At 47.9% G+C, this 24,830-nt stretch overlaps 2 protein-coding genes across 6 annotated transcripts in view; both read left to right on the top strand.

Moving 5' to 3' along the window:
• Window positions 1-11,413, top strand: part of LOC147216429 (ubiquitin-conjugating enzyme E2 E2-like) — a 43,451-nt gene extending 32,038 nt beyond the window's left edge. Inside the window, exons 4-6 of the mRNA XM_086178171.1 lie at window positions 3,100-3,232; window positions 7,596-7,743; window positions 10,771-11,413. Of these exons, the coding sequence (XP_086034297.1) occupies window positions 3,100-3,232; window positions 7,596-7,743; window positions 10,771-10,868 (379 nt within the window). The 3' untranslated portion in view covers window positions 10,869-11,413. The remainder of the gene's footprint in view (window positions 1-3,099; window positions 3,233-7,595; window positions 7,744-10,770) is intronic.
• Window positions 11,414-16,453: 5,040 nt separating this feature from the next.
• Window positions 16,454-24,568, top strand: LOC147216428 (ubiquitin-conjugating enzyme E2 E1-like). Of its 5 annotated transcripts, none has more exons than XM_086177797.1 (6): window positions 16,454-16,611; window positions 17,465-17,608; window positions 18,073-18,123; window positions 23,423-23,555; window positions 23,801-23,948; window positions 24,174-24,568. In XM_086177797.1, exons 2-6 carry the CDS (start codon window positions 17,472-17,474, stop codon window positions 24,269-24,271), a joined length of 567 nt encoding a protein of 188 aa, XP_086033923.1. In that variant the 5' UTR covers window positions 16,454-16,611; window positions 17,465-17,471; the 3' UTR covers window positions 24,272-24,568. The 5 variants fall into 5 exon arrangements, with proteins under 5 accessions (XP_086033923.1, XP_086033927.1, XP_086033924.1 ...); XM_086177798.1 differs by having other exon boundaries at window positions 16,460-16,909; XM_086177799.1 differs by lacking the exon at window positions 16,454-16,611 and adding an exon at window positions 16,624-16,830.
• The last annotated feature ends 262 nt before the right edge of the window (window positions 24,569-24,830 follow it).

Here is a 24,830-nt window from a genome sequence, read left to right as displayed (position 1 = left end):
CGACTGAATGTAAATAAAGACAATCAAGTTGCCAGATAGAAATAAACGCTCGGCCCCTCAGGTGAAACTTAAAACCGCAAGTCCTCCATCATGATGACATGCAGAGGCAGGTGGTAAAAAAATAGATCTCTCTGCAGGAGACCCGATCTGACCTGCCGTCAGGACTGCTTTGCACCAGCGAGGCGGCGCTGGCAGAGGTTTAAACTCTTCCAGATGCTGAGGGAGCTCAGAGGAGGGAAAATCAGGAGTGGGCCGACCCCCCGGAGGCCCCCAAGTCCGTCCAGGCATCTGTCTTGCAGTAGGATGTGACTAATACTGGGTTGTTCAAGGCCTCGACCGGGTGTTTGTGGGTTGAACACACCAACAATTGTTCTTGTGTACTGATATCCATCAAGGTTTTCCAGGGTCATAGAGAGAGGGTGCATTTGGATTAATAGTCAGTTATACCGCGATCTGGGAAGCGCGGCACCATCGGCAAAGTGTCCTTTGCTGCGTCCAAAATTCCTCAAACTATGATGAATCTGTCAATCAAACCTTTCTCCGCTAAAACAACTTGTGATCTATTTTTCAAAACCCCCTACGGGAACTCGAGTCCTATTTAACTTGAAATATAGCGCAAAATAACCTCCAAACTATGACGAAAAACACAAGAGGTTGACTGCTTATCTTCTGTAGCGATAGCATCCGACTACACGTCATGACCGGCCCCGGGGGGATCACGGTAATAAGAATCCACGTGATTACCGGACCCACCTATCACAACTAAAACCAAAACGCCACTCCCAATCGTGGTGACTAGCATTGCTGTTCCATTTGCGTCAGTGTGGCGCAGGTGGTCGAGCAATCGTCTACGGAACCGATCATTGCTGGTTCGATCGTTGTTGAGCAAGACACCGAACCCCGAACTGCTCCCCTTGCGCTGGTGGACGGCAGCCTACTGCTCTACGGTTCATGCATGATAGGTTAATCGCAGGGATTTCCCCACGGGGATTAATAAAGGATAAACTATTTTAACAACAGAAGCAATCAAAAAAAAGTTACAAAAACCTAAATGAAAGCTGTACCAGCAGCGGTGACGGCCAATATGACAGTAACTCCTCCAACTATGACTGCTAATACTAACTGTCACAACCACGCCTACAACATCAATGCTGAGAACAGCCTTCAGCGTTCCAAACAACCACCGCGACTACAGACAGAGCACATTTGCAGATGTCCTCACGCAGAGCACGGCCTTGGCGGGACAGCCGTGTACTCCACCAGCTGGGCATCTCTGAGGTCAGATGTCGGTATCTGGTTAAATGTGGCGTTTGACATCAGGTAACCATGATTGAAAGGCTTGGTGTTCAATTCAGGCGTTGGTGTTGGAATACACTGCGCCATCTGCTGTTCAAGCCTTGGTTTGCAGCCCAGCTTTCCTCAGAACATCGAGGAATCCCTGTGCTTGTCAGCGACAGACGCCTTTGTGTTCTGATTGGTTGTTTTGTTTCTGTTGTTTCTGCTCACAGTGATCAAATATTCATGCATTTTCAGACTTTCAGACCTTTTTAATGAATTTATGCGCAGCGTGACAACTAGCCAAACAGAAGCCAGCATATGTCGATGTGTCTCTCGCCCTGGGCTTTGCTAGAACAACTGTGAATAATTAAAAACATTTTTTAAATGGCTGTACTGTGCTTTGCGAAACGGGACTCCTCCAAAGGAGCGTGTGGTCGGATTCTCCGCCCAGCAGGGGATCATGATGGTTTTCGGTGATTGCCGAAGCAGGAACCCAGACCCGCACTGTCCCTCTGCTGACACGTCAACATGCATTAAGCGTTCAGCTAAAACCTCGAGGAGCAGCTCTGTGCAAAATCCGTCCACGTCTGTCGGATGACAGGGCTTCACATCCACTCGCTCATTGGTGAAGGGCTGGTCGTTCCATCTGCAGCTGATCAGCAGATCCCCAGGGGCCTCCCCTGAAACCGCAAACATCCACCTTGGTATTGATTTGGTTACAAATTTCTATTGCCACGATTCGTTGCCATTTCTGGGCGCAGCGGTTAGCGCTTCCCCCTGAAAGCGAGAAGGTCCTCGGTTCAATACCTTTTTGTGTGGGGTTACTCAAGGTTCTCCGACAGTCCAAAAACTCAATTGGAGGCTCTGAATTGTCCAGGAGAATGAATGAGAGGACGTTTTTATATGTTTGTATGTCTGTATGATGTGTTTGATAGTTTGTCTCTTGTCTGAATGAGAGGGTGAACGGTCGTTTATCTCCATAAGGGCGAACCCAACCTCCTGCCCAATCATACCCTGACTGCAGGATAATCTTTTGTAGATGATGAACGGATGAATTCTGCTGTGTTAGTTTTAAGAAGTGGGGTTCACTCAGGGCCCGTTTGTGGTACACATGCATTCTCACTGATAGAGTTAGCTTAAAGTCCTCCTGCATGAACAGCGGTGTGGTGACGGCAACAACGGTGGAGGGTCTGCGGGCTCCACGCTGTATCTAATGGAGGGTTTTGCGTCCTGGTGTCAGGACTCAAAGCTCTTTCCTGGCTGATTCCCCACCTCAGCTCTCGCACTATTTTTATCCGCCCAGGAAAACATCCCCCACAGCCTCCTCCCATGACTCCTCCAGTAGCCCAAACACACACTGACAACAACTGCCTCTGCAGTGCCAACACACTACGCCACACACACACACACACACACACACACTCCGACCGATCTGAGTTTAGATGTCACGTCCTTCCGCCGCCTCTTCATCCTGCCATTAAACACTGCTGGCAAAGGTATTACGAGAACCTGACAGGGGCGTCCAACTTTATCCCGGGGAGAGTGTGTGTGTGTGTGTGTGTGTGTGTGTGTGTGTGTGTGTGTGTGTGTGTGTGTGTGTGTGTGTGTGTGTGTGTGTGTGTGTGTGTGTGTGTGTGTGTGTGCAAGAGAGAAGAAAACAATGGCTGGTGTCAGCAGCCAGTTCCCCTACAGCAAGGATGTAGGGCTGCTGCTTTAAACACTTCATGTGTGTGTGTGTGTGTGTGTCCGTGTTGAGAGATCAATGTCTCATTGTGTGTGTTGTATGGACACGCGTTGAAGTTCTGGTTTCTCTGTGCTCAGCGCCGGACCTAAAGGAGACAACATCTACGAGTGGAGGTCCACCATCCTCGGCCCGCCGGGCTCCGTATATGAAGGGGGCGTGTTCTTCCTGGACATCGCCTTCACACCAGATTACCCCTTCAAACCGCCCAAAGTGAGTCATAGCACCTCCCGCGCACACACACACACACACACACACACACACTCTCCAAATGGAGAGGAAATGGTGTGATACTGATGGCCGCTGTCATGAGTTTTTTTTTCACTTTTTGCTTCAAAAGCTGGTCTTTGGCTTCATGTTAGGTCACAGGGGATTCATCCACAGGAGACTGTCCAGGTCTTCTTCAGTGATCTTACCAGTGAAAAGCCTGGAAAACAGCAGTGATTGTTTTGTATCCCAGAATACGGTGCCTATGGGTTTAGAATCCTTCCAGACCCCTCGGTCCTCCTCCACCGGCCCGCTCCAACGGGCTGGTGTTCTGACCAAGGACACAGGAGAAACATCCATCTCAGCGTTGGATGTGGTCGACCCCCTCAGGAGCCTCGGACCTTCCCTGAGCAGCCGCGGCCCAAGGAGGCAGAGCGAAACCTCCTCCATCCCTCAAACTCTGCTCGGGGTCTTTGAAGATGCTTCCTTCCTCCTTTTGGAAGGAAAAGTCTGATTTGTAATTTGCTCTTGAATTGGTTTTCACAGCAAGAAAAGATTCTTGACCACAGTGAATTTGATCAATGAGAATTTCATTATGCATTCATTCACTCATTCATCTATGCCCGCTGGAGCACAGAGACATCCAACGGTCTCAGAAATATGAAATAAAGAATGTCTTTGGTCAGAATGCAGCCTCAGGGCGGCACGGGCCAGTGTCTCCCTGAGCCCCAAGCCCGGATAAATGCAGAGGGTTGGGTCAGGAAGGGCGTCCGGCGTAAAACTTTTGCCAAAACCAAACATGCGAATCAAACCTAATAATCTCATACCGGATCGATCGAGGCCCGGGTTAACAACGACCGCCATTGGTACCGATGACCTCCAGGGTACCAAACTGGGCCAGGTCAAAGAAGGAGAGGAGGAGAGTGTCTTTGGAAGCAGAGAGAGAAGAGGAAAGGCAAGATGCAGTGAGAGAGGATATGTAGGTTTTTGGTGTGAGAGAGGAGGATACAGAGAATAGGGTTAGATGGAGAAGGTTGATTCACTGTGGTGACCCCTGAAGGGAAAAGCCCAAAGAAGAAGAAGAATGTCTTTGGCCAGATAGCGCAGTGAGTTTCATCCCCAGTGACCTGGTCGCGTCTGCTCCTGTGGAAGCTGCTGTGCGTCGACATGTGTGTGTGTGTGTCATCACAGATGTTGCAGATGTTGGCTGTATCTGTGAGTCCAGCGTACGAGGACAGAGACCGTCTGCAGGATGAGGAGTTTGTCCAGTCTGGTCTTTTCATCGGGGCGTCAAAACCAACACAAACAGAGCTGCCGTGTCCTTGAGCTGTTATTGACCACTGCATCGTGCTCTGTGTGTGTGTGTGTGTGTGTGTGTGTGTGTGTGTGTGTGTGTGTCAGGGTTTACACAGCGGACCTCTGGACAGTGGTTAGTCATGTTTCTAATTTTGTCCCTGGGCTTTGGTTTCAAGTTTACAAATACTCTGTGAGCAACCCCCACCGTCTATTTTAGCACGCATGGCTCAGGAAGGAATTATTATGGGAGGATAATGAGGTACCTGGAATCAGACAACAAATCTGTGAAACCATTGTCTCTCTGCGTCTCCATCCGGACACATTCTTTCTTCTATGGCAAACATTCAAATCATCTTGTTTTCCCTGTAAATTCTCTTTTGCTTGTTTGGTTAATCAGCAAGCTGTTGCCTTTCAGTGCCCAAAAAGCAGCCACACAAAGAAGTGACTCGGAATTAGCAAAAAAAAGATCTTAAATCGGCTGCCCATTGAATTCAGCCGTCTGCCGTGGTCAACAGAACAATGAACGTTGCTAACGAGACCATTTAATCAGGATAAACGGGGACCAGGACCTGAATAGACCAGGACCAGGATAGATCAGGAACTTCACACACACACACACACACACACACACAGCTGTGGAAATGTTGCCTCTCTCCTCAACAAGAGGTTGGAGGAACTTCCGGGAGGTTGGTGGTTTTGAGCTTGGTCTGAGCAGTGAAGGTTTCCCAGATGCTGTGTGGGTGAACGTTACTTTACTGGCCACCAAACATGGAGCAGTGATTCTGAGACACACAGTCAACTGCATGGATAACACCGGGAGCTGCAGGCCAGAATAGGATTTGTAGAGGATGGTGTTGGGTAGAGTAGCATTGCAAGGGGTAGGGTCGGGTAGCATAGCGTAGCATTGGGTAGCTTAGCATAGCATAAGGTGGGGTAGTTATAATAGCAGAGGGTCTCATAGGGTAGCATAGCATTAGGTAGGGTAGGGTAGCATAGCGTAGGGTTGGGTAGCATAGCATAAGGTAGGGTAGGTAGCATAGCAGAGGGTAGGTTAGGATTGGTAGAGGATGGTATAGCGTAGGGTAGAATAGCAGAGGCTAAGTAAAGGTAGGATAGGATGGAATTGCAATAGGATAGGATGGGATAGGCTAGGAAAAGCTAAAGAAGATAATGGCAGCATCAGGTACAATAGGATTTGACATGAGATGTCGTAGCGTAAGACATACTGAGGATCACCCTGGATGAGATGAGACGGGTTGGATACTGTCGAGCAAAACAAGAGTTAAATAAGATGGAATCCTGTGTGGGTTGCAGGATCTCCATGAGATGTTACACCGGAACCACCACTGGATCGGTAAGATAGCTCGAGGTTCAGCAGACACTGCTGGAGACTCTGGACCAGTGCATGTCTCGAATCTGGCTCTCCTCTTCTAAACGGAGGACAGAAGCTTGTTTTCTCCAGTAGAGATTGAAGTGTCTGAGAAAAAGAAGGGGTTTCTCCATCCTGAATTCCAGACGTTGCACTGGCCTTTGAAGAGCCGTGGGTGAGATTCAGAGACCGTGTCCCACCTGTTAAAGTGAATGTCTGGAAATGTAGCCGCAGCCTGAGGTACTTGGTCGGCAGCCCGGCGTGCCGCGCCAGTCCCAAAAACAACAACTGCTCCGCAACCAGCCGCCGCTTCTTCCTCCTCTTCCTCCTCTTTGCCGGACATCACAACCGCCTTCATGGACCTGCTCTGCGGTCAGATTTGTATTTTACCGATGAGGCTTCTCAGATGTGAGCGTTCCTGCTCGTCCAAGGACGTTCATTATCATCCCTGTGCAGATTCTTTCTCCTTTCTCGCAAGTCCTTGTGGTTTTGTAATCGGCTGTTGGTTTTGAGTTTTAATTTTCTCTGGGGTTTTAGTGATTGTCCTGCCTAGTTAATTTAGTTCCTCCATCATTCTTAATCAGCTTTCCTGCTAATGTGTTACCCTATGACCTTGCGTTTCCAGGTCCTTTCCTGGATATATTCTGGATATACTGCTATCTGTTGTTCTTGCTGTTTCAATGACTGGCTGCATTCTGGATTCAGAATCTCCTTGCTGATGTGTTTCAACACTTTCCGTTGGGTTTAGTTCAGCTTCAGATAATCGCTCAGTCTCATTCCTATCTTTTCTTTCTTTCTTTCTGTAATTTTAATGTTATTCTTTTTCCATGTTCAGGTTTTTTAAAGGTCATTTCTGGTTCCCTTTGCCTGTTTTGTTTTGTTCTTTACCATCAAATCCACTCGTGAAAATGTTCTTCTCAGCGGGGAATGCTCACCGATGTGTCTGGACACGCGATCAAGGCGTGCGTCATAAAACCAATCACTGTCTGGTTGTACTGTGCAGTGGCTCATGATCCACCTCCTCTGCACCTCCTTCTCACCTGGGATGCCTGAACCGGCCGCTCGAGTCGAGCTGAAGCCCCGGGTTGGTCGGCCTGTCGAAAGCAAACCGTGGGCTCCTGTCTCATCACCGCCTGCTTCCTTGTAGACCAGGGTGGAGGAGCTTCACTAACGCCGCTTCTCGTCCTGAGAAAAGCCTGCAGTGACCCCGTGTGTTCCCTCGGATTATAAATGTAAGCGAGCGGAGCCCGATCCCGTCTGGCCCGGTAATCCACCGAGGGCTAATCTGTGTTTCTGCTGAAACGCCGACCCTTCAGAGGAGGAGGAGGAGGAGGATGAAGCACAAACTTTCAATGGAGGGATGTCAGATTAGACCTTTTGCTGGCATTCTAATCTTCTCATATCGGCCATGATGGGATTATAGTCCGACTCTGAACACACCGTGGCCATCAGCTCACGGTAACTGTGCTTAGCAGAGGTTTAGTCCGCCGGACAGACAAACATCTGCGCGTCAACATATCAGAGACGTGTGTCAGATCCTACCTGGGATGGAACATCTGAACTCGGATATAATCCTGCGTCGTATGTTAGCGCTGCAGCGAAAACGCAAGGGTGTGAAAATGGCAGCGTTAACGCCAAGGCAGGATGGACAGCTGTGTCTGTGCAGCTCTCCGATCTGACCTCTGACCTCTGACCTGTGTCCAGGTGACGTTCCGCACAAGGATTTACCACTGCAACATCAACAGCCAGGGTGTGATCTGTCTGGACATCCTGAAGGACAACTGGAGCCCAGCTCTCACCATCTCCAAGGTCCTGCTGTCCATCTGCTCCCTGCTCACTGACTGCAATCCTGGTGAGACACACACACACACGTGCACGCGCACACACACTCAAACCGCTTGACACGCTTCCAGCCTCCGGTGACAGCTTGACTGACATGTCCATTTTGTGCTGCTGTTCATACAGCGCTGTCGCTCAGGAGCCTTAACTGGCACTTTGGTTTGAAATGGGCAGATTTGTATGTATGTATGTATGTATGTATGTATGTGTGTGTGTGTGTGTGTGTACGTGTGTTTTTTTTTTGTGTGTGTTCCTTCACATCGATCAGGGTTTTGCTTAGCAACCTGTGTTTCAACCCTCATGCTCAACCTGCTTGGTAAATGAGTTCAATGAATTTAGAGTTAATGGAGAACATCTATCTCCACAGCTGGTTGGGGTTAGTCACATTTTAACTTATGGTATAAATAGTCAAACCTTCTCCACTCCTAACATGAAAACGTCTGGTATCTAGATCCTGGTAACACTCGTCCAGATGTGCAGTCAGTGACTGATATATTCCACAAACTAGAGATCTGCCGGTGGAAGCCAGCTCAGGCTAATGCGTGAAGGTCCGGTTTAGCCGGCACGAGCCTGGAGAAGGAGGACCTTCACGCTGCGCGGCTTGAATCCCAGGCTTCCATCAAACTGGGTCACAGGAGGTGACATCTGGACATGTGAAGGAGGCTCAGAGCTCCAGCCATCACTCGCCAGGGTTAACCTCCTGCTAGATATTACATCTACACCGTGCTATTAGCCAAAGTCAAGATCGACAAGAATGTTAATTTGAAGCAAATCGAGGGAACCCGGCCGGCTGCCCCGCCTTTAATTCAACCACAGATAGCGGAAATGTAGCAGCTGAGGGGGATTTCTGACACTTCAACCTGTCCAATCCTGTCCTTGGAATCCCAGGGCAGCTCATCATCTTCCTCATCCTCCTCCTCGTCCTCCTCCTTATTGCGGCTCGATCAATATTTGAGCAGGACAAACATGCTGACGGGGGAAAGGCCAATATTTTTCAAGCCAATTAGGTGCATAATGGACCGGGTTAGCGGCTGCGGCGTAAAGCCTCAGCTCTGCATGCTGGGGAGACGGGATCGGTGAACGCCGGGAGATGGACAGGAGATCTGGCCTTGAAAGGCGGCCAACCCCCTGACGGATGGTGTAAGCCATCCTGTCCCTCCTTGTTGAAGCCGAGCAGCGTTTCACACTTAATGCTACAATGCTATGTTAAATGTAACTTTGCTCCACTTTATGTCGAGACTCCATGTATGGACGGAGTGAAGCCACTCATCTTTCTAAAACCGTCAAATCGTCCCCGACGGGCTTTGAAGGACTCTTCCGACACCTCGTCCGTCCACGTTCCCGCCGCACCAAATCCTCATAAACGTTTCCCGCCTTCTCCGCCGCTCCTTTTTTCACACGGTGACTTAAACACCTGCTTCACGCTGCCAAAACATTTGGCCTCGTCACATTGGACCAACGAAATGGCCGTGAAATTCTGAGGCCGTCCAATTCCAACACCGAAGAAGACGACTTTAACGGTTGTAGTGCGCAGGAGGAAGACTGAGATCGCTATCAGCTGGAGGAGGAAAAAGCGGAGATAGAAAATGGATGGATGGACTTTTCCTTGTCTTATTTATTATTCATCTTTTTCATCAGCCGTGTCACAGACACTTCGGAAAAAAACATTTCCAGTGCATGTGGGTGTTACCGGTATGTATTTAATTAAAAGTTTAAAAAAAAAAACTCATGTTACAACATGGACACCTTCGGCTTATAGACAAGTGCGGCCTTTATATGTATACATATATTTATTTTGTTATATTGAGCCGCTGCGGTTTATATTCAGGTACGCTCAATAGTCTGGAAATTACGGTACCGCCGGCCCCCTCCAACCCCTCTTCGATCGGATGGTGAAACCCATCCTGGCCCTCCTTGTTTAAGCCGAGCAGTGTTTTCGCTGGAAACCAGCTGATTTCAAAAGGCAGGGAGAGACGTTCCGTCATTCCTCCTCGCTGCTTTCAGCCTGTTGCCTCATCTCCATCAGACGTTCGCTGGTTAATGTTTCATGGGTGGCGGCGGGCCAGGCCTCCAGTCCGGAGCGCACTGGAAATGCGAAGTGAAGAAGAGGAACCTAGCGGAGGGTTCTGGGTGGATTCCGCTGCGTCAGGAGACACCAGGAGCTCCTGGACCACCGGGAATTACTTTCCAGCTTCGTGCATGGTCTTTTCTCAGTGAAGGACAGACGTCCCAGTGCCAATCCCACTTCAGACCACGTGTCCGGAGGGTTCTGTCCGTGCACGCGGATCAAGAATTCTGTGTCAATCGAGGCAGAGGCTGAAGCTGGCATTGAGGAATTCAAGGATTTGTTTGATTGTCATTCAACTCTTGTGGCAATGGAGCGAGAGGCAAGGCCCAGTGGAAAGCAGGGAGCCGCAGAATTAGATAAATGTAAAATAGAATTACTGTAATTTCCGGACTCTTGAGTGCACCTGAATATAAGCGGCAGCAGCTAAAAATAACTGAATAAATGTACGTGTACATATAAAGGCCGCACTTGTCTATAAGCCGCAGGTGTCCACATTGTAGCATTAAATATTTAAACAGAAGCATTTTTTTTTTTATTTTTAATTAAATACATACTGGTAACATCCACAAATACGGACTGGAAATGCTTTTTTCCAAAGTGCCCGTAACACGGCTGATGAAAAAGATGAATGATAAAAAAGGCAAGGAAAAGTCCATCAATCCTTCCATTTTCTATCACCACTTTGTCTTCCTCCAGCTGATCGCTATCTTGGTCTTCCTCATGAGCGCTAAAACCGTTAAAGTCGTCTTCCTCGGTGTCAGAAACGAACGGCCTTGAAGTTTCACGGTCATTTCATCGGTCCGATGTGACGAGGCTAAATGTTTTGGCGGCATTAAGTGTGTTGCCAGTAAGTCAAATGAAAGATAGCACAGCAGATGGCCATGGAGAGGGTGATCATGAGGAGCAATTGGTGCTGGAACGGATGTCAAAAGATGACTGACGGTGTTTTCCTGATGTTTTCCTGTGTTCCAGCCGACCCTTTGGTGGGAAGCATCGCCACGCAGTACCTCACCAACAGAGCGGAGCACGACAGGATAGCCAAGCAGTGGACCAAACGCTACGCCACATAGGCGGCCGGGGACGCCCCTCCCCCGACAACCCCTCCCAGATCTGTGGACCCCCCCCTCGCCCACCCCCAGAAACTGTTCTTTGTTCCATGCTGACTTGAAGAGCTTCTTTTTTATACAAAGAGTCTATTGGGATTGTATTTTCCAATACACTGAATGTTGATATGGTCATGAAAAGCTTTAATACCGTCGCTATTCTCGTCTCGTTCTCCTTGTCGTCGCGTTGTTTCTAAGACGCCGCCGCCTCCACCCCACCCCCCACCCGCTTCCGAACCTTGTGAGTATTATGGGTGTCTACGGGCCCGGGCCGAGCGGACGTATCCCGTTTAGTTTCTTCCAGTGGACTTTTCGGCCGACGGTCAGTAGAAGTGCATGGCATCACGTCGTCGTCGTCGTCGTTGTGTGTTGGCGTCGGAGCGAGCCCTCGTCGAGTTGCACATGGGCACGTGGGCAAGGCATCGCCGCACGCGGCGCTAGTTCTAGTTTGCTGTTCATGTAACGCCTTGTGAGGTACATAAAGTTGAATTAAACACTGGCTGTGATGTGAAGGTCCGACTCTGCCTCTTCCTTCTCTGACAAACGGCTTCCCGACAGTTATTCATAAATATGCCAAGTGTTTTTTATCCTTTCTTTCTCTGCAGCTGGTTCGGAATCAAATTGGCTACATTTTGGCACCAAGTGTTGTCCAACTGCTTAAAAACACAGAAAAGACCACCGGGCTTTGAGTTCCTTTGCCTGTCTCTTTCTCAGCTTGCTCTTCGGAGGGAATAATAAGCCTCCTTGGGAATGACAGCGGTAGAAAGGCAGGAGAGGCCAACGCACCTTCAGTTCCTCCTGTCCCGTATGAAGTTGGTGGCTTTTCGGCTTCTCGCTCGGTCCCCAAATACACATTTTTACGCCCTTTCTTTAGTTCGGCAGAAACAAACTGGAGGCTAACAAGGTGACGTATTCGCTTGCAGGAGTTTTCCAAAAGCTGACGGGTGAACGCCATGCATGGCGGGGCAAGGTGACCCGCCAGTCAGAAGAAGGTTCAATGTCAAGACGTGGATGGATGGATGGAAGCCTTCCAGCCACCGGCCGTGGATTGCCAGCGACCCAGCGGCCGCCCCGGTCCTGAACATCGTGGCTTTATGTGGGCTTCTGAAGATGGCTGCTTTTTTTGACCACCGTCTGGCCACCACGTGGAGGATCGCAAAGGATGGAGCCTCATTCCACCTTCACAAGTCTCCCTCCACCTGGAACCCGAGCAGATGCTTCAAATAAGGAGCAGCTATGTGGGTCAAAAGGCAAAACTATACATCATCCATGCTAACAGGAGGCCCGGGGGGGCTTGCAGGGTCAATGGGAAGCTTCAGGCTATCTTACAGGTGGAGAGCTCACCAACACTGTTTCTCAGGGGGGTTTGGAAGTCAGCAAGGAGAAGCAGCCTCAAGCCTATTAGCACTCAGATGGGTGAGAGTCAGGCTTCAGCAGAGGACCCGCTGGAGCCTGACCCTCTGCAGAGGAGGCAAGAAACAAAAATTAAGGATAAGCACCAGAACAGCAGAGAGCAGCAGGAAACGCAGGAACACATCGACCTCTCCACTGCCAGAATATTGACGTCAGACATGTCACCGTGATGACGGGTTGACCTTCGTGTGTGTATGTGTGTGTGTGTGTGTGTGTGTGTGTGTGACAGCCCTGGAGACCCACCACTGTCTGACAGGAACATTCAGGAGTGAGAAGGGCGGCGGCAACTCCATGTTCTGATGCATCTCACGCAGGTTCTCCACCGAGATGTTTTTATCCAATGTGACAAAGCTAGAAGCATTAGTGAGACCTTCCTCTGATGCATCAATGTTTTACACCCTTGTCCACTTTTTTCAGCGCATGAAATAGAATTAAAGTGAGGGTGCACGTCATGATTCTCCCACATGGACCAAAGCAGGATCGTAATCAAGGCTTTTGAAGCTTTGGATACATCAGGAGGAACATTACTGAAAGGGATGCAATGTATTTTGGATAATATTTGTCGACATTTGCTCCTCATCACATCCAGAAGGTCCCTGGTTGAATTCCCACGGGTTGCTTCCTGTGTTGAGTCTCCATTTTCTCCCCATGTCTGCGTGGGGTTCCTCAGGGTTCTCCCACAGTCCAAACATGTCAAAACATGCAGGAGTTTCATGGAGACCCTAAATTGTCCAGAGGTGTGAATGCATATGTGGCCCTGTGATTGGTCCAGGATGAACCCGCCTCTCATCCGATCCCTGCTGGGATAGGCTGCAGTTGCCACCCGCCCTGCAACCCTGAGAGCAGGATAAGCGGTTGAGATAATGGATGGATGTTATTTTAAAGTTCAACTTTATTTGTTACAATCACACGCTTTGTTTCCTTTGCAAACATGTCCACGTGTGAGCGCATCAGAGCATGGAAATGTCCCCGATCTGCATCAAATTTCCAAAATCCCTATGATAAGGGGGGAAGCTGTAATCCCCGCAAATACAAGCCATTTGAAAGTAATCCCTGCCAAAACCTCCCAAAGCCACCAGACATCTTCGCCATCCAGATGCTTCCACGTGCCGTTCAACTCCGGATTCCTCTAGAGATGGATTTCCATTTTCATTCAAGCAGATCTCCAGACCCAACCAGTGTGTGCTTTATTTGATTTGATCTTATTTTGCTTTTTATTTGCGTGCAAATTGTGATGAAACGGCTGCTTGACGGGGTAACAAATAACTACAAATAAAATTAAACTAAATTAAATTAAATTAGATTAAATTAAACAAAGGAGAAGGTTGTGTGCGAGCTCCAGGTGTGCGCCGCACGTCGTGCACCTTGGTGACGTCACGGCGTCCGCGGCCGCTCGCTGCTGGACCAGCACTTCCGGTAAGGGGAGGCACGCGCCTGGGAGGAATGTCAAGCTGCCTGGTGTTAAAACGCGTTGGCCGGAAGTGGGCTGTTCTCTTTCAGAAATAAGGGCCTGCTTTCATAAAGTGTTGTAAATAATAATATAAACTAATGAGTTCTGTCAATTCACTCCAGATCTGAAACACAAAATATTATACTCACTAACCTGTTGATCAACTAAATAATTTAATTCATCGATCTTTATTAACAGTCATCTTTCTCGTCATCAGAATTCAACCACTGATAGATAGACAGATAGATAGATAGATAGATAGATAGATAGATAGATAGATAGATAGATAGATAGATAGATAGATAGATAGATAGATAGATAGATAGATAGATAGATGCATGTGTGTGTGTTGCCTTATACCATCAGTGGTTTGTTATTCAAGTCATCTTTATGTTGTAACTTTATTTGAGGGCTTGAACAAACCACCTGTGTCCTTATTTGGGGATGTATCCGTGCTAAGATATGCCCAGCATACATGTCCTATTTGTTGTCGGGCAGCGGTCCAAATGGATAAAGATGATGCACTGAGTGTTTTCGTGGAGTGGATTTTCGGGGGCTTTGGTGGCTTGGGTATATAAGAAGAAACCAGCGAAAACAGGATGAGAAAAATGCTTTGTCTCTGAAATGACTTATTTCGGATCACATGGGAAGATTTGACTCATTTAGAAAGTGAAAAATGGTGTTTCCCCCGAGCCGTGACCTGGCTGCTGCTGAGCTAATTTAAAGTGCGAGATTCAAGGTAAAAGTACGCCAAAACTACTGAAATCGCAATTTTTACAGGGAGAACGCTGGCGTACACGGTGCGTCGGCCCAAGGGGCTGTAAGTCAGAGAAAGAAATCAGATAGTCAGTTTCAAATTTCAGCGGTAATAAATCCATGTTTGGAGATTCACTGCCCTGCAGAGGCAGCTGTCAGCCCTTTATTCCTTTGACACGGTGTTCCTTCTGTCTGGAGAAAACGCCCACCACCACAACATGCAGAGCAGGGCGCACGTGGCTACTCATTCCTGCTTGTTTTCTTCAGTTTTTCGTGCAACCATAAGAGTTCTTCTACCGTCCAAGGTCAGCAAACAGCTCTAGAATAGGGAAACTACATATTTTGGTGATACATAATGAAATCTTTCCATCACTTTATGTTTCACGCAGAATACTGCTTATGAGCCCTTATACAGTCGCAAGTCATTTTCAAAACTGAAATGAATCAAAGCATATTTGAGGTATTCTGTGTCCCGTGAGCGACTGAGCGACCGGCTTTAAGATGCTCTAGGAAACAGTTTGTACGTCTCAGCGAATGTACAAACTGAAGTAATTCAGGTGTTCTGTGACAGGCATACATTTGATTTACATTAAAATTGATTAAAGTGTTATTTTTATCGCTTCATTGGTGTTTAAAGTGTCAGGGGTACTATGAGATAGAAGACTATCAGTCAGAGCGAAAGGAAAGGTGGACAAGACAGTGGTGAGACCAGTGATGCTGTATGGCCTAGAGCAGTGGTTCTTAACCTTGTTGGAGGTACCGAACCCCACCTGTTTTACATGCGCATTCACCGAACCCTTCTTTATTGGATCGAGGATCGTTTTGTTGATGGGTACAAAGAACAGGCAGAGTAGCCTTTTCAACGAATCTGGCTCCCTTCACCTTGAATTCAGCAAGCGCTATGTTCTTGTAGCTCCCATCTCCATGCAGCTTAAGGAAGCTTTCTTTTAGTTTTGCCGGTGCTGGACTAGAACTGCTCATCTTGTCTTTGCAAATCATGCAGTTAGCACATCGATTCCAATCACGTTCCGTCATACATGTGAATCCGTATTGTATGTATTCTTCCGACCGCTTTCTTTTTTTGCCTGACATAATTAGTATGAAGGGATTAAAATATTAAGAAAGAAATCACATGACGTACCATCACGACAGTCATAAGTTACTACAACTGAGCGCGCCAAAATCCCTGCAGCACGGATAGGCCAAGCTATGTAGCATGATCAGCCAGTGATGTCATCACCAATGTGTGTCTTGACCTCCGCCGAACCCCTGAGACTGACTCACCGAACCCCTGGGGTTCGATCGAACCCAGGTTAAGAACCACTGGCCTAGAGGTTGCAGAGATGAAGATTTTGAGGTTCTCTTTTGGGCTGACCAGGATGGATAGGATCAGGAATGAGTCTATCAGAAGAACAGCACATGTTAGATGTTTTGGAGAGAAGGTCAGAGAGGCCAGACTGAGATGGTTCCGTCATGTACCGAGGAGGAATAGTGAATATATTGGTAGACGGACGTGGAATTGGAGGTCGAGAGGTAGACCAAAGAGAAGATTTATGGACGTAATGAGAGAGGATATGAAGGTAGTTGGTGTGAGAGAGGATACAGAGAATAGGGTTAGATGGAGAAGGTTGATTCGCTGTAGCGCCTCCTGAAGGGAAAAGCTGAAAGGACAAGAAGAGGTGTTTATCTATTCCAAATGTTTTATTTTCTCATAATATTTGCTATGTAATAGGAGTCTTTGTGGCGTGGGGGATCAGGATTTACCCCGAGAGCCACCTACGCACATGGGTGGGTTCAAAAATTAGTAAAGTACAAATAAATTAGCCGCGTTGATCTCTTCCGATCTCAGATCGAGACAAATGAGTCTTCAGTGCTTTTATTTTTTGCACAAATGTTGACCGGAAGTGTGTGGAGTGCGTCCGGGCGGCTGACACGCGCGCGCACAGAAGGAAACAGCGTAAACAAGTGTCTCACGCCACAGTGACTTCCGGGCGCGTGTGTGGCTCGCGCGGATGCGTTAGCGGCGGCTTCGGAGCGAGGCCCTCCGCGGAGGACCGGGGAGAGCCCTCCGGCCCCGAGGAACGCCCCGAGGTACGGCCCGGCACGCCCGGCGGTTCCCGGTAGGAGGGCGGGGATCACACGCGGTTCCCCCGCGTCAGGAGAGCCTTAAGCCCGGGGCCGCCTCACGACGCCGCCCACCGCGGAAGGGAAAGTAGAGCCGGGAAACCGTGGGGTTGTTCCCCCGGACTCGACCGACGGACAACCGGGAGAGTCGCGTGTTCGCCGGGGAACAGACGCCGGAAAGGGGAGGTAAACGCGGCTGTTTGAGGCTCCTCCGCCGCCGCCGGCTGGAGAAGGACGGGGAACGGAAGACCTGGTTTCCGGTCAGGTGAACACGGCCGCACCTGCCAGGGGCGGCGGCAAGCATTTTAAAACAACACGTCTCCGGTTTAAAGCGGTTTATGCGGTGAAACGTTTCCCCGAACCGTCAGCCGGCAGGACGGGCAGAAACGTGTTAAATAGGAATACTTAGTTAGAGCCATGTGAAGTGACTGCAGCTGGAGTTTAAACATCAGCTTCAGGTTTTCAGAACTAGACTCACCACAGGGCTGGTTGTGTAAATATAGATATCATGATAATGATATAAAGGGTTGTGTAGTTTCCCGATGCTACCAGTCATATTACATTCCTGCCCATTTCAGTTGATGATATATGTTCCAGTCTTAGGGGCTCCTGGAGTGATAAAATCCTCCGTTTATCATTCTTTAAGGCTGTATCTGTAGATGTTTGTCAAAGAAAACCTTTAACGTTTGAGAGGAGCACCCAGAGTGGGGTTTCTCAGTGAGGATGATGAAGGTGACACATTTACCCGCGGCCGTCACGAGTGAGGGTGGAAGAGGTTTTCCTTTTTTTTTTTTTAACAACTCCTGCTCTTTGTTTCCAGGCCTGGGATGTCGGATGTGGATGCCCGTGCCAGCAGCAGCTCGTCCACCTCCGCCTCGATGCACCATCAGGAGCAGGACAAGAAACAGGAAAGCAGAGGCAACATGAGCAAGGGCTCCAAACTCGTCTCCACCAGTGCCAAAAGGTCCGTAGGACTGTTGTGTCACCAACAGAATAACTAGATCGGTGTGTCAGCATACCTTCAGTTTCAGCATTGTGAGAAGATCTTTTGACCATGTTGCTATAGTAACCATTAGCGGGACCTCGCAGGTCTAGATATGAGGCTTGGATCTAGACGTGGAGTGCAGAAAGCCTTGTATCAGCTGATATAAAGCTCTCCGTCACTGAGATGGAAGGACATAGCTGAATTTCAGACCTCTTGGTTGAAAGTTGTGGCGAAGGCTTTGCACCCAAGCTCCAGCCCCTTTCCGAACACACGACGACGACTGTCTGTGGAACGTCTGCAGTTCGGTTTCTGGCTGATCACAGTGGTTTTAGTAGAGGGCAGCAGATACCGGTGCTTCCTCCAGGCTCTCTGTCTGGACATGGAATTTAAGGTGGTGTGATGGCGTCCGCCTGCTGACGTTCGCCTTCTGGTTGGGTTTGCAGGATCCAGAAGGAGCTGGCTGAAATCACGCTCGACCCTCCGCCAAACTGCAGGTAAGCCGATGAGATCTGTCCTCCAAGACCCGCCCGTTGCCACGGACCACTTTAGTGCCGGACAACTTTTTTTGCAGACAGGAAGAGGGAAAAACAAAGCAATGTATATTATGTACCTTTAACAACTCTCACACCAATATCTTCTCAATGTAATGCAGTTGGTAGGAGCCCTGAGTTTGTTTCCCAGCAGCTGGTCCCGTCTTGGGCTGATGGAAGACGGTGACACTTGGTGTGTTCTTAATGTTCAGTCAGCTCTGTCATCATGTTTTTGTTGCTGTCACTGCAGGAAAGCCTACAAAGTTAGGGTGTTGAGGTGCCTGATCTCTTCTGTGGCGTAGTGGTTTTGGGGGCGATCAGCCGCTCACCCAAATTATGCAGGGCAGGTGAACCCGCAATTTAAGTCAGACTCTTGGAGTTTTCTTTTCAAATGCAGTTTTCTTTTTGCTGCCACCCTGATAGCCTTGTGGTGTGTCAGCGTTGGTTCTTCCTCCATTTGCAAAAGACACAGCGATGTTTGTTAGCGGTCCATTTTAAAGAGGGCTAACTTGATGATGTACCGACACACGGAAAAACCCTATGTTCAGCGGTGAGACGCAAGAGGAAGTGGCCTTTATTCAAAATAAAATACCCAGAAACCGTTTTCTTCTTTGTTTGCAGCAGGTGGTTGGAGATCGCTGATCATTTAGACATCTTTCAAACATCCTCAAATACTTTTCACCCAATATGGGTCTTTCCAAGTACCGATTCCATGACAAAAGTAAACGCTTTATGACCAAAATAAAATACACTAACATCATCCTGCTGTGTTCAGCAATGTACCAGTTGCAGAGTCAGAAGTAGAGCTTCATCAGCGCTGTTGTTCACCCCTGTCCGACTTTATGCATTTAAATCAATAGCCCACTGATAGATGGGCGGATCTAAGACGGTCTGGATGCTGGGTGGGTTGATCGGGGCCAGACGGAAACGGCCCGTGCATCTGTTCGCCACGCAGCGTCAGCTGTCGGACCCATAAAGACTTCTTTCTTCCGGTGAACATCGAGCAGCTGGTCGCAGAGGTGACCGGGGGCCCGGCTCTAACCATCCGTCGTCCACGGCTCTGTCCTCCCACACTGCTTGGCCGGACTTCTGCTCTCCCTTGCAGTCCATGGTGTCACAAATCATTGCGTACCGTGGCGCACTCTCATATCTGCTGCCGTTTAGAAGGAGAGCGGCTCTGTGTCTGGATTTCTATGTATCCCATGCATGCACTAATCATCCTGGTGGTTGTGGATACCAGGGCCTCATGATCGAGCACACGGCCGAAGCAGGGAGCTGCAGGGTTGTTGAGAAAGCTAATTAGGTTCGTGTCAGGCGCTGAGCTGCAGCGTGATCGTGTGATGACAGGTTGATGTTACCGAGGCGTGTCTGTCATGCAGCCGCGGCTTGTCATGCACGGACCTTTAGGGTGAGATGATTGCATGATGATTGCAAGAGCTGAGAGCCAAAACAAGCATTAGGCTGCTGAAGCTTGAGAACCTTCAGGCCCAGAAACGTGTCATTGCAGTTCCGTATTTAGGCAGGAACCTGTGCAGCAGCCTAACCTCACCGACATCTGTGCTCACCAGGCCAGGACCTGCCGGCGTGCCGTAATAATAGCTGATCACTAAAACCTCTGTTTGCCCAATCAACCACACGCTTTTGGCTTGAATATAGCGTAACCAGAGGAGGGTTCAAACACCTGCTACCTCGTGATGCACCCCTCCACACGTATTCTTTGTGCCAACTGAAAACAGAGACAGAGCTGCAGTTTTTATTCAGTTTACAGGTTGAAATGGAGGCAAAGTGAGCCTTTAACATGGGAACAACACAACCACATCCTGATGTTGGCTACACTCAGAAGGAAGGGTTTCTGCAGTAAACGTCATCAGTTTTCCAGGCATTTCCGGTGTTTGTGGCAGTTTTCCCAAGTGCATGGTAACAGAGAAGTGTATTGATTTTCTCATGGAAGGGAAGCAACACCAGCAAGCGACATGTCGATAATTAAAAGTGTGTTGTCTCAGGAAACACTGTGAAAAAGTGATCTTTCTGCCCCCTGCATAAATCACACACCACTCCAGCAAAACCAAAACCTAAAATAGAGTCCCCCAAAAAGGAAATTAGCTGGTGACCCAACGATGGCGGACTCCCACCGAGAGGAGGAACGGTAACACAGACTGCATATTTGTTTGTTTCGGTGCAGTGAATTCACGCAAAAACAAGAACAGAATACAGAGGCAGTCTGCTCCTCAGTTTTGTGATTTACACAGATCTCTAAATACATTGTCAGGAATCTGATGCCTGAGGGGAGATTCTTAGAAGACATATGACTGGGATTTACATCTGTAGTACTGCTAGTATGTCATGAAATGTTGTACTAATGTCTCCGTGTTTGTCAGTTTGTGGATTTCATTCATATAGAAAATCACATTAGCTGCTGTCACCATCTGCAACCACGGCTGGCTGAGAGTTTTCTGCTTCAGGCACATTGAAACGCTGCATAGAAAATGACAGTCACTCATGGATAAGATAAGATAAGATAAGATAAGATAGATGTTATATCCGTGACGGGCAAATTCAGTTGTCACAGCAACATCACTGGGTACAAAATGGTGTAAATAGGAATAATATGCATATAAACATATATTTTATGCAATATAAAGAAAATGCAAATAAAGGATATAGATACAAATAAACTGACAGTATATACACAATGGAGTATAAAATGTAAAAATATAGAAGGTAATAAAAGAAATGCCTTATGCGGGGTTGTAGAAATAACAGGTGTTCAGTCCGCGATGTGGGTGGGAAAAAATTACATGATAATAAGTAAGGGATCCAGGAGAATTTATAAATGTAATATAAATATACATTTTTTCACAGATGAGATTGGGAGGCAGAGATGAGGGTAGTGCAAAAAAAAAATCAATGTTTACAAATGAGGAAGACATTTCTTCAAAATTCTGAGAAAACATGCAGTAAAAATCATCAAACTTCCAAACCAGCAAGAAGTTTCCTGAGTGCGTATTTTCTGTAGGAATCTTCTCCATAAGCTAGCACATGTCCTGGAAAAGGCTTAGGAACAAACTTCACTCACTGCTATGATACAGCAATAATAAACTTTTCAAAATATATGATCTGAAAGAACCCCCACAAAATTGTGGTCAGTTGGAAAAACTCCAAGAATAAAGTATAACATGAAGATGTGGCTGATATTCCAATAAATCAGTGGCATACCCGGAGGACCTGCAACGATTGACCTAGACATTAGCCAGAGAGAAGATCTAAACGACAGATGGACTTTTCTGCAGCTAAGATAGGACTTTGCTCATCTTTGACTCCGTGTTGTCAGTGTGTGTGTGTGTGTGTGTGTGTGTGTGTGTGTGTGTGTGTGTGTGTGTGTGTGTGTGTGTGTGTGTGTGTGTGTGTGTGTGTGTGTGTGTGTGTGTGTGTGTGTGTGTGTGTGTGTGTGTGTGTGTGTGTGTGTGTGTGTGTGTGTGTGTGTGTGTGTGTTACTGTCAGTGCAAGTGATTTGCGCCGCCCTCGTGCTTAATGCGGTTGTGTGAGGCAAATTTTCACTGCGGTCTGATTCTCTGGCTGTGTTTGAGCGGGTGAGCCGTGAGCATGTCTAATCACACACCCGGCTGCCTCAAAGGCCACGGTTTCATCTTCTACTTGCAGACGTGTGCATCACATCATTGCACTGCCTAGAGTTTCCACGAGCTGCGTAATAAGCATGTCAGAACTCATTGACAGAATGAACGATGCGTTCGCTGCACGCTGAGCCAGACGCTGCCCGATTCCCAACCGCTGGACTAATCAAGAACTGTTTGTCTGTCTGTCTAAGACAGTGACTGTTAGCTCCCACTCGCTGCCATATTTACATATATATATTCTTCTTGGCCCCCGGAGCTACATGGTGCAGCTTGGATCACCACAACTGTAATTTCATGCATCTGATTGTTACCTATTGTACCCATAAATAACTGCGGTTGCACGGCCTGTCAGGGCTGTACTATTTTAGAAAAACATCCAATATTAATATCACAGTGTTCATTTTACAAGCTCACTCTTATTTAAAATTCAAGACTGTATATTACTTATACAGTACCATAGTTCCTCTCCGGGCAGCCTGTTGCATGTGTCTTCTAGGTCTGCAGAAGCACAAAGCAATTCCCTATGACCTCCTTTCTACGTCTCCACCGGCATCCTAATAGCAATACTGCATCATATAATAATGATAATCATCATAATGATAATCCTCAAGTCAGCAGTCTATGATTTGTGCGCAAATTTGGGGTGTGGATACTCCCCACTCAGTAACCACGGCAACACGGGGTGATTGATTGTCTGTTTCACATGGTCAGTGGGAAGGATGTTTGAGAGGATTGGAGTTATTCATCATCAGAGAGGAGGTTTATGGGCTGGTTTTGTGACAGAGATGAAAGCTGGAGGTCAAAAGTTAAAGGCCAGGAGGAATGAGAGTCTGGCTATTTGGCCAAATTGACACTCTGTTTCTTATTTTCCACAAATTATGGCTTATTAATTATTGTTAATGACTATTTCTGGAAATGTGTGTGTGTAGCGCCCCTCCTTTAGCTGCCACCATACCATGGGGGAGGGGTTTGCGAAACCACACGAGGCTTTCCAAACTGAAATTAAAATTGGCAGAGTATCAACTACATGAATCAGTTAACTAGTTTGAACAAATAAAAAGGTTTTCTTGTTCTTGGTATTATTTAGGGTGAAGCTCCAGGCGTACACATCTAACTCTATATGCATGAAGATCCTCTTTGATTGTTTTTACCTTCGATGGCATTTGGTGACATTTCCGCTTCGACCTCAGACCCTCTTGTGTGTCAGCAAAAGTTGTCAGCATTATTTTTCAACTCACATTTTTAATAATGCTCGAGAAACACTGCATAGGATTCCTAGATTCAAGACTAAACGTGTCCCCTAAAATTTTCCAAGGCATCTTGAAGACACGCAAGTAAATCTGTCCGTGTCCTCTCCAGGCTGTCAGTCCCTAACCCCCGCCATGTCAGGCCTGGTTGCCGGGGATGCCTGTGCGCCTCCAGCCCAGAGTATCCGTGGGAAATCTGCTGTGACATTTAACACCATCGGGGTGGCTCCACCATGCGATGGGTGTCTGATTAAAAAGCTGCAATTCTCCAGGTGGCTACAGCCAGCGGGAGACCTTCAGGCTGCAGACGCTCAAACAAGGCAGAGCTGAGTACCGCAGACTCTACCCCACATGTGAAAGAGCTGTTCTGTGTCCCCCAAGCGCCGGCCCAAAAGGAGACAACATCTATGAGTGGAGGTCCACCATCCTGGGCCCGCCGGGCTCCGTGTACGACGGAGGGGTTTTCTTCTTGGACATCGCTTTCACACCGGATTACCCCTTCAAACCGCCAAAGGTCACTCCTGTTTCTCTGACCCCGAGCTCAGATCATTTCCTAGTATTTAGCATCACAATTTGCAGAAAATCTGCTTCCCCTTCATTTTTAGGTCATTTCAGCTTAATTTAAGAATTCTCCATTGGCAGGTTCTGCATGCCACGTCTTAGGATTTTGATAGGATTTACTAAAAATGAAAATGTATTGATCACTTGTAGGTGAAACCGCCAGTCTTTTAACACATATGTGCACGTGCATGTTTCCAGGTGACGTTCTGCACCAAGATCTACCACTGCAACATCAACAGCCAGGGTGTGATCTGTCTGGACATCCTGAAGGACAACTGGAGCCCCGCCCTCACCATCTCCAAGGTCCTGCTGTCCATCTGCTCCCTGCTCACCGACTGCAATCCTGGTGAGACACACGCACACACACACACACACACACAGATCTGACCTTCACTGAATTATTAACTGGCTCAGTCTAGGACCTGCAGTATATCATGAGGCCCAAAACATTTGGCCACAGTAGAGGCTCCTGTGTGTCCCTGGCCCCGTCAGGTTTAAATCCCCCCAGAACCATAATGGTTGTAACACCTGATGTTTCTGTGGCACTTTGTGTGACTGTGTGTTCATGTAGCCGACCCCCTGGTGGGAAGCATCGCCACGCAATACACCACCGACAGACCGGAGCACGACCGCATGGCCAAGCAGTGGACCAAACGCTACGCCACATAACTGGAGCAGGTTGGACCACGCACAGAGGAGGGGGTTGTGTGTGTGTGTTGGGGGGGGGGTCTTATCTCCAAGCATTGTTTCTTTAATGTTTAAGTTCCCCCCCCTCAGGGTCACATCAAAACAGACAAATAAAAGCATCTTGTTTTCCTTTGTGATGCGGTTTGTGCTAGAAGATGGAATCGGGACGGTCACAACAGGACGTCTCTGCTCCGCGTTTACCGCTCCCTGTTAAGCATGGAATGGATAATGGATGCAGTTTTGTTTCTCCCCTTTAAGAATTAAACATTACCAGTTGCTGCTTGGTGCTTTTTGTTGCCTGATGGGGGGGGGAAATCAATTTGAGCTCCATCTGATAACCATATTTCACCGTTAAACAACACACTACTTGCTATTTTGTTCTGAGATTGCTGGTATTCTCTATCTCTCTGTTTAGCAAACCCAGGGGCGGAGATAAGGCTCCCAGATGTCAACACAAACACAAACTGCATTTTAAATCATGTTTTTATCTGGAAATGTTTAAACAGTTGTATGTTGGGATTTGTTCATGAGTAACACTTTT

Source organism: Fistularia commersonii, chromosome 30, assembly GCF_037954325.1.
Source record: "Fistularia commersonii isolate RoL2024-O1a breed Wild chromosome 30, RoL_Fcom_v1.0, whole genome shotgun sequence".
Classification (NCBI taxonomy): domain Eukaryota; kingdom Metazoa; phylum Chordata; class Actinopteri; order Syngnathiformes; family Fistulariidae; genus Fistularia; species Fistularia commersonii.
The sequence above is the reverse complement of the archived record's forward strand: the minus strand, read 5'-3'. Positions and strand labels throughout refer to the sequence as shown.

What these genes read in the sequence shown, in the direction of transcription:
- LOC147216428 (XM_086177797.1), top strand. Translation starts at nt 17,472, where the DNA reads ATGTCGGATGTGGATGCCCGTGCCAGCAGCAGCTCGTCCACCTCCGCC. An exon ending in GTCTCCACCAGTGCCAAAAG is followed by an intron (nt 17,609 to 18,072) that starts GTCCGTAGGACT and finishes TTGGGTTTGCAG; the next exon opens with GATCCAGAAGGAGCTGGCTG. An exon ending in ACCCCTTCAAACCGCCAAAG is followed by an intron (nt 23,556 to 23,800) that starts GTCACTCCTGTT and finishes GCATGTTTCCAG; the next exon opens with GTGACGTTCTGCACCAAGAT.